Source organism: Acinonyx jubatus, chromosome B3 (assembly GCF_027475565.1).
Source record: "Acinonyx jubatus isolate Ajub_Pintada_27869175 chromosome B3, VMU_Ajub_asm_v1.0, whole genome shotgun sequence".
Lineage (NCBI taxonomy): Eukaryota > Metazoa > Chordata > Mammalia > Carnivora > Felidae > Acinonyx > Acinonyx jubatus.
Window position 1 is genome coordinate 72,022,546 of NC_069386.1, and position 11,978 is coordinate 72,034,523.

Here is an 11,978-nt window from a genome sequence, read left to right on the forward strand (position 1 = left end):
CAAACCAGAAATCTCAGCTTTTCATTCAAGGAATGGTTATTAAGCTCCTCTCTTGGTTTCTTTGCTGGGGATACAGTGGATCCTAAGACAGGCTTAGCCCCTGGGATACAACATTTACAAGCTGGTGGGGGTTTTCCTCATCACCTACCTCTCTCTCTTACACCAGACATCCCAATAAGTATTACTGGTTATACTGATTATACCTTCTAAATTGCTCTCCTATCTATCCTTTCCTGGAGACGTCATCTCCTAAGTAAGCCACAGCCCCGCTGCCATTGCCCTCATTTGGGCTTTTGTCATTTCCTGCCTGGATTGCCACAAGAGCTTCCTAACCTGTGGAATAAAATCTTAACTCCCTAGAACATGAGCGTCATGTTCTAGCCGCTTGCCTCCTTTTGTCCCCTCACATCCCACAATCGCCCCCGCGCACCCCACACTCCATTCTTTTTCTCACCTTTGTGCTTTACATTGCCTTTCCCTGTGCCTAGAATGTCCTTGCCCTTCTCCATTCAACATATTTATTGAGTACCTAGCAGATGCCAGGCACTGTTCTAGGTGCTGGATATTCAGCCGTGAGCAAAACAAAGTGCTTACTTTCGTGGTGTTTACACTCTAGAGGGAAAGATAGACAACAGACAAGTAAACGATTATTGTCAGGTGGTGACAGGTGCTATCAAGAAAAACAAAACAGGATGGGAAACTGAGAGTGACCATGAGAGACAGGAGAAGTCTCTGGCGAAGTAACATCTGTACAAAGACCCGAGTGGACTGAGAGGATGAGCTCTGAGGACATCTGAGGAAAGACGCTTCTCAGCAGAAGGAACGATAAAGTACAAAACTCCCGAAGCAGGAACAGGCCAGGCAAACTGGAAGAAAAGCAAGAAAGCCGGTGTAGCTCCAGAGAGAGTAAGGGGGAGAGAGGTCTGAGAGAAGTCAGATGGCACCTTGTAGGCCACGGCCAGGGGGCACTTCAGCCACCCCTTGACGCCATTTCATCCTTCAGCATTGAGTACAGACATCTCCTGAGTAGGGCCCACCCCACCCGCTCCCAGCACTTACCCATATGAAGTGTGTAATTGACTACTTCCTGTCTCCTCCACCACACCGTGAGTTTCCTGCTCTACCTTTCAGCTCCGTATTTTATAAAACCCATCACGTTCAGTAAATTTGTCTCCAGTAGTCAAAACTTTCTCCCTTGGCTCTGATTCCATGCGCTGAGAGCAATCCCTGATTCCTCGATGGGTTTCCTAGGGACTATGGCATTAGGAAGCCTTGACAGTGAACACACACCTTCTTCTGGTCATTAGAAATTATGCTAATGATGTATGCTCATCATTGTACATTCCTAGGCTGCCATCATCATTTACACATCAGTCTCTGTTTTAAGTATGACTCAGTTGATGGAACAGTGACTGACTCTGGGTCATGATGACCCAAGGAGGGTGCTGCTCATGGAAAGGCCACATAAGCAGCCTAGCTCCAGATGCCCCTCTACTCATCCCTCAGCTCACCTTCCCTATTTCAGATGGAAGCCCCATCACTGCCCCCCTGTCCAAGCTTGAATTCTTAGCATCACCTCTGAGAACTGCCCCCCACCACCACACACACCCATCCAGAAGTCCTAGAAACCCTGCCTTATTACTACTTTTCTATCCACCCCCTCATCTCTGGTCCAAAGGCCTTGCTCACCAGCCTTCAAGCAGACTCAGGTGTCCACTCCCTAAACCGGTGTGCCTACCTTCTGATTCTCACACTTGCCAAAAACACTCCACCTGGCCACCAGTGTTCTTCTTCCAAGCAAATCTAATTTCACTTCCCCACTTACAATCAACAACTTCCCACTTTCCAGATAAAGTCTAACCTGTGTAGGCAATGTAAAAACCAGTCTTGGAGCTGGCCTTGGGCTACGTTTCCAGTCTCTGCCTTCTCACGCTCTCCCACCCTGCATTCCAGCCATACCAACCACCTGGAATTCTCTGAACATTCCATGCCTGTCTGCACCTCCACACCTTGTCACACTGCAGTTCCCTCAGTGAGAAGTGTCCTAGGAGACAGCTCCGTATCTTTCCAAAATTCAGTTCAGACATCATGGTCTCTGTGACATCCTCCTATAAGCCCTCTTCCCCAAATGAAGAAAATTGTCCTGCTTTCTCCTACAGTGTCTCTATCACCACATTTCCTACATTGCATGACAATTATTGGTTAACCTATCTATCTCTCTCCTTGACTAGGAGTTCTTGGATGGCAAAGTCCAGACTTTATTCTTCTTTGCTTCCCAGCATTCATTGGAATATCTAGCGCAGAGAATGCTCTAAATGTTCCGTGAATGAATGAAAGTTCTGTATTAAATCCCCATTCTCGCTAAGTTCAAAGATTCAGCCTCAGTCCTCACTTTGCGCATACATTGTTGGCATATATTTGACAACTTTGGTGGAGTGACAAGGGCACCAGACCTGTGCCTGAGGGAGGGCTCAGTAGTGGCGGGACATTGGGCAAGTGCAGGGATGGTTTACTTCCAGGCCACTCTGAGGATGAAGTGAGGCTGTGAAAACCATAAATCATGACTCAAGTGTAACATATTAATGATTATTGTGTTTAAAATTTCTTTCTTGGCTGCTTCTAGGCCTTTTGCTCTACCTTTCTCCTGAATGGCTATGGCTAGATAAATAAGATATTAAGATAAACAAGATATTACTGCATAGGTAGTGTATGGACAGAATGTTCATGTATTGGGTGCTCATTAGACAATGGTTGAAGGAAGAAACTCATGAATCATATGTCCCTAAGTTCTTAATTACAATCTTGGTTGCCCTTTTGAACCTTCTTCCAGATCTCTAGGTCCCTCTGAAGTAATTAAAGACAGAACAAAGTCCTGGAAGCAGCCAAAAGAGAATAATTTCAAACATAATAATCACCAATACATTACACCTGAGTCATGATTTATGGTTTCCACCAAATCTCACTTCATCCACACAGTAGCCCAGAAGTAAAACAGTTACTGCACCCTGCCTAGGGTCACGCAGGCTCAAACACAGATCTGGTGTATCTGTCACTCCATCAGAATTATGTGATATATATGCCATAAATCCATGCACAAAACTGTATCTTTTGATTAACTGGGGAGCTCTGCGGACAAATCATAACTGTGGCTACTCTGCCCATATCCTTACAAGGGTGTACCTGCATGTGTATGTGCACCCAACTGTAGGGTCTGAGGACATCTCTGTCCCCAATTAGACACAGCAAATTAAAAAGGAGTGACTGACGCCTGGGCGGCTCAGTCAGTTGAGCGTCCGACTTCAGCTTGGGTCACGATCTCAAGGTTCATGGGTTCGGGCCCCACATCGGGTTCTGTGCTGACAGCTCAGAGCCTGCAGCCTGTTTCAGAATCTGTGTCTCCCTCTCTCTCTGCCCTTCCCTCACTCACGCTCTGTCTCTGTCTCAAAAATAAATAAACATTTTTTAAAAAGCGGTGGCTGATGGAGGTAGCACAATGCCAGAGTCAAGGAACAACAGCTGTCAGACATGACACAGATGGAACTCATAAAGAATGAAACTGCTGAACTAAAGTCAGGCCAGCACCCTGGAAGCTCCTGAAGAAGTCAACACTCGTCCCCGCCCCAGCGGCCTGAGGCCTCATAGTCATGTAAGAATGGAGATGTGTAATGGTGACTCTGAGTCACCAAAAGAAATGTCAAGTTATGAAGGCAGGCAGACATATCATTGGTTTTAAAGAGATTTCAACAGAGATGGTTAAAATTATTGGATTCTAGGGGCGCCTGGGTGGCGCAGTCGGTTGAGCATCCGACTTCAGCCAGGTCACGATCTCGCCGTCCGTGAGTTCGAGCCCCGCGTCAGGCTCTGGGCTGATGGCTCAGAGCCTGGAGCCTGTTTCCGATTCTGTGTCTCCCTCTCTCTCTGCCCCTCCCCCATTCATGCTCTGTCTCTCTCTGTCCCAAAAATAAATAAATGTTGAAAAAAAAAATTTTTTTTTAAATAAATAAATAAAAATAAAATTATTGCATTCTAGTACTTCAAGCGATGCAGCCATCTTGGAAATTTTGCTTGGAATAATCCCTACACCACACAAGATACATAACAGTATGCCCACACTGGAGAGCGCCTCAAGACTGACAGATCCTAAAATTAGTTTCCCCAGTAAGTCAACTGTAAATGACGCAAGAGACATTACAGATCACATCTGAGACCTCAAGGGAAAGCCTCCTTCTTGTAACAAGAGACAGTGCCCTCCTCCCCTCCCTGATTGTTGCCATGCCTGACAAACATCCCCATACACGAAGAGGAGTCCAAGCCACAAGCACGGACGCACAAAGCACAAGGGGACCCCATGGAGACACCCGGGACTCCGCACAACAGTCAAAGGGGGGAGGCTGGAGAGGAAGCTGAGGAATAAGATGGGACAGTGGAGAAACCTCGAGAAAAGAGGACACAAAGCCGACTGGAGAGGATTGATTCAGGGAGCAACTACACCTGGTACAAAATGCCCACACTCCGCAGCTGGGGAAGGTGCCCCTTAAAATGACAGAATTTCAAAGCTTCTCCACATTAGGGGTGTGGGAAGGGTCTCCAAGATTTCAGGTGAGGAGGGCATTTTTCCAGAACAGAGGCCCCTGGGGGATGGGGCTATAGACGATCAGCTTCTCGGGACCTCCAAAGTGGCTTTGCTGAATGTATAGGTTTAAATACATTATTTATGAGACAGAGCAAAAGTCAGGGTGGATTGAAATGACGGTTTTAAGAATCTGGCCCACAGAAAAACTCGTATAAACAATAAGATATTCATTGGCGCATTACCTGTGTGACTAACAAATTAGAACCCGCTTAAATGGCCACTAAGAGGACTGATTTGTTAAATAAACAATACATCCTTGACATTAACATGGAATAACATGAATAATTTTTTTTTTTAAATAGATCCCTAAGTAGAAAATGTCACTGGTAAATTCTGGGAATAAAGCACAAACTGGAATTATATGTGTACCATGATCCCATATTTTAAAAACAAAACAACTACCTCTCTCAAAATAAATAAACTTTACAAAAAATAAAAACAGAAGAAAACTACATTTTTTTTAACTACACTTCTTAAAGGAACAAGAAAAAGTCAGGAAGGGCATATGAACTGCTAGTGGGGCTACCGTGGGAAAGTGGGGAAGAGGTGAAGTGTTCTCTTTATTGTTGCTTGTTTTTACACGTTGCTACCATTTGAATTTTCACACGAAGCCCACACTAATTTAAAGACAACAAGAGGGGGCGCCTGGCTGGCTCAGTTGGCAGAGCATACAACTTTTTTTTTTTTTTCTAACATTTACTCATTTTTGAGAGATGGAGAGAGACAGAGCATGAGCAGGGGAGGGGCAGAGAGAGAGGGAGACACAGAATCCGAAGCAGGCTCCAGCCTCCAAGGTGTCAGCACAGGGCCCGACGCGGGGCTCGAACCCCCAGGCCCCGAGATCCTGACCTGAGCCCAAGCACTTAACCGACTGAGCCACCCACTTGCCCACTTCTCTTGATCTAGGAGTTGTAAATTCAAGCCCCACGTTGGGTGTAGAGATTACTTAAAAATAGAATCTTTTTTTTTTTTTTTTTTAATAATAAAATGAAAACAAGAGTGTTTGTCGGAGGCATTCGCTTCCAGCTCCTTTCTCACTGGCTTACTGGACTCACATCCCAGCCTCTGCCCTGGCACTCCAGCCCACACCTCCTGCCCTGGCCCCACTTACAGATACAGGCAGCAGCCAGCAGGCGCCCAGCCGCATAGGGGGCAAAGCAGCTCGGGAAGATGGGCTGCACCATGTAGTTGGCAAAGGTGATGGCAATAATGGCCTGGCTGGTGGGCTCGATGATGAGGAGCGAGGTCCACAGTCGGATGAAGGCAAGGAATCCCCCGAAGGCCTCGAGGATGTAGGCATAGCTGGCTCCAGATTTCTTAATGGTGGTGCCCAATTCCGCATAACAAAGGGCCCCAAAGACGGAGAAGAGGCCCCCAACAGCCCAGATGACCAGGGAGAGGCCAAAAGAGGCACTGTACATGAGCACGCCCTTGGGGGAGACAAAGATGCCCGAGCCGATCATGTTCCCCACAATCAGGCACACGCCATTAAGCAGCGAGATCTCCTTCTTCAGCTTTACCTGCTCAGACCCTGAGCTGGCTTCATCGCCCAAAGGGGAGGCATCCCCCTCTTGCTGGGAGGCCACTTCATATTTAATGCCGTCAGCCATGGTGGAAGGAGAAGAAAGCCGTCACCAGCTTCTTGGCATCGCCCTCTAAGGAAGAAAGATGAAGATATAACTCAGGTGGCTGGCAATTACCTAAAACTCTTGCCTATGGTGGTCAACAGGGACAACATCCGGCCCACCATCTCAGAGAGCTCACTCCGGCCTCCCATCTCCCATTAACCTCTTCTTCTCCAGCTGGCTCCTTGAAACAACCCCAAGTGGAATTTTTAAGAGAAGGCACTCATTCTCTAGAGAGAAAGCAGCATTTCTCCTCATTAGGAGGGTGCTGCCCCCCAGATTTCCAAAATAGAAAATTAAATCCTGGTTCTATCGGACTATGCTGGGATACAAGGCAATTTGGCAGTCCCCAGGTATAACCATCCTGATTTGAGCCTGTGTTTTTTTCAGCCTTGCCCCAAAAAAGCCTGTCTCCCTTCCAATTCCAGTCTCACCTGTTACCTGTGCTGAGCTGCAACATTAGGAACCAACCTTGCAAGCAGCCTCTCTGTGGGTTCCCCTCACAAACTTCTCTCCTCCCCAAGGACACTGACTCTGGCAAACCTAAAGGCTTCATGGACCTCTTGCCGGAAACCTACAACCATCCCCTTGCTCAGGGAGCATCTCTTAACCACCCTGAGGTGAAGTCTGCAGTCCTAGCAGAGCCCAAGCAGCCCCACTCCTCTCTGAAAGACAGATTATTGTCCTCTTTTCCTTCCCGGACATCTCTCTCTCGCAGCCCCTAGTGTTCCAGCTTCCTGCTGTCCAATCCCCCACGTCAGCATAGGTGCATCACCCAAAAAGGTATGAATGGGAAAAGGGTGATCCAACCTAGGGATGATGGGAGGCAGCTGATGATCGCTCCCCCGCCCAGGAATTGCAGCTGGAGAGCTGAGACCCAAAGACCCAAAGCTGAGGCAAGTAGCTAAAGCGGCAGCAGGTGCCCGAGAGCACTGCAGAGTGGGAGACAGCGGAGAGGAAGAGAGGAGAGGCTGGCGGACCAAGTGGAGAGGTGCTAGGGCCTGGGGCACTGGGGAGAGGAAGTGATTGGACAGCGCAAAGCAGCACAGGGGGTGGGCGAGGGGAGGGGGTTGCTGAGGGGAGGGCGGGAAACACACTCACTCCCTGAACTTGGGTTCCAGCAGATTCCCGCTGTGGCAGTCCTGGGGAGCCACAGCCTCCAGGCACTATGGCCTGACCACTCCTCCTTTTCAGCCGGCAGTCAGAGGAAAGGCCAGGCAAATGCTTATGGATTTAAATCAAATGGAGAGGTCAAGACGGGAGGAGGGAATGAGGGAGGGGGAGAGGAGTGTTAAGCAACTGTCTGGGTCTAAGGTTCACTGGCCTTTCACATCTGCAAAAGGGGCAGCCTGGAGCTCTTGGCTCAGCACTTTCTGTGATAAGAAGGCGCTCTCTCAGGAATCTCCTTTGTCAGCGCTGCTCCAGGACTGAGGGCCCAGAAGAAATGACAGTCCACTGGGTGCAGTTTCTTTAGCCCCAGGGAAGTTGGCCCTGAGGAAATTAGCTGAGGACGGGGCGGTGGCCTGAGAAGGAATGCACAAGCCTCTGTCCTCCAGGCCCCACCCTAGCCCCACTCCCCCCTCGCCCCAAACAAGAAAGGCAAGGCGGGGAGATTGCACAGGGTGCCACAAAGGCTTGTTGCCCGTGCTGACATTAGAGGAAGTGTAAGTGCAGTCCCCATGCCTCGTGACGGGCCTCGTAAGAGAACTCTGCACACTTCCCCTCAGAGCAAAGGATGGCCGCCCCCAAATTTGAGCCACAACCTCAAAGCTGAGCCTCAATCTACTTCCAAGGCAACAAGGTCAAGAAATGAGGCTCTGGGGTGCATTCGGTTAAGCGTCTGACTCTTGATTTCAGCTCAGGTCATGATCTAATGTTCATGGGTTCGAGCCCTACATCTGGCTCTATGCTGACAGCAGTGCAGAGCCTGCTTTGGATTCTCTCTTTCTGCCGCTCCCCTGCTTGCTCATTCTCTCTCTCTCTCTCTCTCTCTCTCTCTCTGCAAATAAGTAAACTTTAAAAAATTTAAAAAGAAAATGAGACTCAAACCTCTGGCTGCATCCCCTCCCCATTCATGTGCCCTCTTATCCTTAAAAAAATAATAATAATTCCTATAAACAACTTCCCCACATACAAGTTTAGTCCAATTTCCTAAAAATATGGGGAACTGAGATTTCATTGAGCTATCTTGCATAGACAGGCCAAGAGCAAAGAAGTTGAGCATTGTTTTTGGGAAATCACATATTCTAGCTTCATAGTCCATCTACTTCGGTCTAGTATTCTGGTTCTCTTTTACCAACAGAAATACATCCTATCCATCCTGAAATCTGCCGGTCCTTTCCCACACCCTTTCTAACCCTCTTTGGTTAACCTAAGAAGGAAGATCTAAAAATCCCCAGGGTGTGGGGGAGGGTGGCTTATCTCTACCCTACATCTTTGCATTCTGGTGAGCTCGCCCTTCCCAGAGATCAAGCTTCTCCTAAGCCATCCTCACAAATACCTAAAATCCCTCCAGAGGAGAGAGTCCTTTTCTTCCAGCAGCCCCCTCAACACTCATGTTAATGATAGCTGTCATCTATGGAACACTTATCAGGTGCCAGACATACTGCTAAGCACTCCACTGCTTGATCTCATCCAAGCTTGCCTGCAGCCCCAAGAGGCACTAAGTCACATGTCGGGGTGCCAAACCGGTGAAGGAGGCAGGTGGGCTCGCCAGCAGAGCCCATGCTTTGTGCTATCTCCCCTACCTCCCACCAGTTCCAACCGGCCTTCCCCTCAGACAGGAAAAGGCTTCCGATGGCTCCCTAATGAATTACCTGGGAGAGGGTGTGATTAGATTAAACGGAAAGCCTCTGCCATCCTTCAGCCTGATGCCTAGGCTACCTCCTTCCCAGCCTGCTCCTCCCCTTTCTCACCCCTTTGCAGGGATGAGGGGCGACTACAAGTCTTCTTGGCGGCGATGCTATTGCTAGGATGGCCACTGCCTGGCACATAAAAACATCATGCCGCCTGCCCTTTTAAGACTAAATTTCCTGGCACCAAGGGGTGGGCATATGTCCTAATGGAACATAAAGGAAAGGGATGAAGGAGAGATGAGGAAGGTGGGACAAAGGAAGGGGAAACTGTGGCGGAAAGTAGCGAAGCAGTGTGCAGGGTTTAGTCCCGGGCTGGGGGTATGTGAAAAGCGAAGTCCTTTATCTTGGAATCTTGAGACAGATACCCAGAGGAGGGGGGTGAAACCCACACTCCAGCAGGACAGCTCACCCTAGCGGTCTCACTAGGAAGTGCCGCCAGTGGAATCTTCCCTATCTTACTCCTTAGTCTGTGCAAACTGGACAGGGGAGAATGCCCTTCAGAGAAAAGATGCCCCCTCTTAACCACTGCTTAGCATCGCAGCCGTGGGCAGGAAGGCACCGTCTTTGGCAGCTCACATTCCTCCCTGAGAGCCTGGCTCTTGGGTAATGCTTCCACCGTTCAGGCAGCCTGGGACCAGCAGGACCTCTCCCAAAGGGCTCTCCCACGCCAGGCTTTACAGGAGAAACTTGTAGAGTCTGGCACCCCAGGATATACCGGCCTTCCTGATACACAGCACCCTGTCTTCTTCCTGCCTGAGGTGCATTCATCCCTGAGTACCCAGCGGAGGTTACAGGACAACACTCATAGCCTATGGGTGAAGATTCAGATTCAGGGTTTCAGGGAAAGTGGGCACAGGGCCACAGCATGCCATGCCTAGCACAGCAGCCAGTGGAGTCCTGGACCCGAACCCTACCTGTGAATGACAAAGCCAAAGCATACTTCTTCCAGGAACGAGAACACAGTTCAGGGTCTTGGCTGTTCTGTCAAGCTCAAGAGCTAAAAGAAGACACTTTCTCCCCTAGAGACCCCATGTCCTGCCTTCCTAGCTCCAACTGGTCTGTGCTTCCCCCTCTAACAACAGAAAGAGAAAACACATACACTGTGGTGCAGCCAGATTCCCCCATCACCCCAAGCTGGAAGCTCAGCTCCTCCCTCCCCAGTGCTCCAATTGTTTTTCTATATTCCAGTGAGGCTACGATAGTCCCTTTAAAAAAAAAAAAAAAAAAAGTGAAACAAGAAAGAAATTGTTTACTCCTGCGGCCAGGGCTCCCATTAGTGTAGGGCTGAAGTCTCTGGGCAGAAAGAGGGCTCTGCCTAGAGAGGGCCGAGGCCAGGGCCAGGGCCGGGAGACAACGGGCTCTTGGGTCTCCGGTTGGCCAATTTGCAGGACGCTCACTCCATCCTCCTCCGGCACTTCCCCTCTGGCCCATAGTCCCTCCTCTCCCACCTCTTACCTGTCCCGTGACCTTTGGGCAGGTGCGAGGAGGAGGGGCTACCCGCAAGCAGGGGGTTGGGGCGGGGGAGGGGAAGGTGCTAGGAAGGGAAGCCAGCTAAGGCTGGAGCTGCAGCAGCTGCTGACTCCGAGGAGCTGAAAAGGCAGAGGGTGACGGGGACCGAAATGGAAAACAGGAAAACACATGTGTGACTCTGGCCGGCAGCGGGGAGGGGCCAGGGGACGGGCTGGAGCTGGGACTGCCCGGTCAGACCCAGAGGACTTCGACGCCTGCTGGCCTCTAGGCACCTTCTCTACTCAATCTCAGCTCCTCCTCTTCCCCACCTCAGCCCCTGAACTTCCTCGTTGCCTTATGTTTACTGAGCACTTAAGTTCTCCCAGTGACTGGCAGTCCCCTCCTGGTGCCCTTAACCATTCCCCTGTTCCTGATTCCATGTCCTAGTCATCTCCCGCTCATATATGATCTATCCTTGGTCCTGCAGAGGGCATAGGATCCGTCATTAGGGCACCAGAACTCAGCCCCTATGTAAGGCAAGACACACCAAGCAAGACTACCTGTGGGGGTACAGCCAAATGCCCGACTGCAAACGCACCCACTCACAGTTCAGGTCCCCAGTTGGTTCAAGGGGTGCACGTGTTGCCAGGTAAGAGCCAGCCCTGGCACCCTGAGCAAGCCAGTGAGTTGGCACCCCTTCAGACCCGGCTCATTTAAATATCTGTTGAATGTTTTACTTAGCAGGGGTGGAGGAATACCAATTTTGTTGGGATAAAAACGGTAAGCCTCATTCTTTCCATTCAGAATTAGAGCTTATTATATGAATTCATCACATGCAACTCTCTGAAGCAGTTTCTTGGTGGGCATATTAAACCATTTAAACTGTAGACAATAGCATAACGCTCTCTCAGGGAAGGGCACTTCACACTGGAGGGCACATTTGCAGAATTCCAGCTGTGACTGCTGCCTTTAGACGACGCTGGCTGGCCGGTCTCGGGGGCCACACCCTGCAACTTCTGCCTGTACCTGCACGTTGCAAAATTATTCTGGAGACAAACAGTCCGGGTAAGCAGTCGTCAAGGATTCTGTCAGTGTATGGGAGCCAATTTACGGTTCACCAAAAGACCCAGACAGAAATCAGAGTTCATTGGCACCAAATGTCGGAATTACCCCAAGGATAATTTAGTGCCCTTTTCTACCCAGGCTGCTGCCCAGCTGGCCTGCCCCTTAATTCCAGTCTGGGGTCAGGCCCAAGTTGCAAATGAGGGAAGTCCTAGGAAGACAGCCCTAGCGCTGCCCCTGATGGCACTGGCCCGTGCACTGTCACTCCACTCAAGCCACAGCGGCCTCCTTGCTGTTGCCACACAACAGACATGCTCCCCTCTCAGAGCTTTCGCAATTGCCGTTCCCTCTGCC

At 49.7% G+C, this 11,978-nt stretch overlaps 1 protein-coding gene across 6 annotated transcripts in view; it reads right to left on the minus strand.

Annotated features, from left to right (window-relative positions):
- Positions 1 to 11,926, minus strand: part of SLC7A7 (solute carrier family 7 member 7) — a 38,564-nt gene extending 26,638 nt beyond the window's left edge. For 3 of the 6 annotated variants that reach the window (XR_008299281.1, XR_008299280.1, XM_027065388.2), the window contains exons 1-2: positions 7,360 to 7,803; positions 5,745 to 6,288 (exon numbers count right to left, since the gene is read on the minus strand). Coding sequence is in view for 4 of the 6 variants with exons in the window: in XM_027065388.2 (XP_026921189.2) it covers positions 5,745 to 6,243 (499 nt within the window). In the remaining 2 variants the exon portion in view is untranslated. Of the gene's footprint in view, positions 1 to 5,744; positions 6,289 to 7,068; positions 7,313 to 7,359; positions 7,804 to 10,568 lie in introns of those variants that run through there. The other 3 variants (XM_027065386.2, XM_027065390.2, XM_027065389.2) reach the window with 3 other exon arrangements.
- Between the last annotated feature and the right edge of the window lie 52 nt (positions 11,927 to 11,978).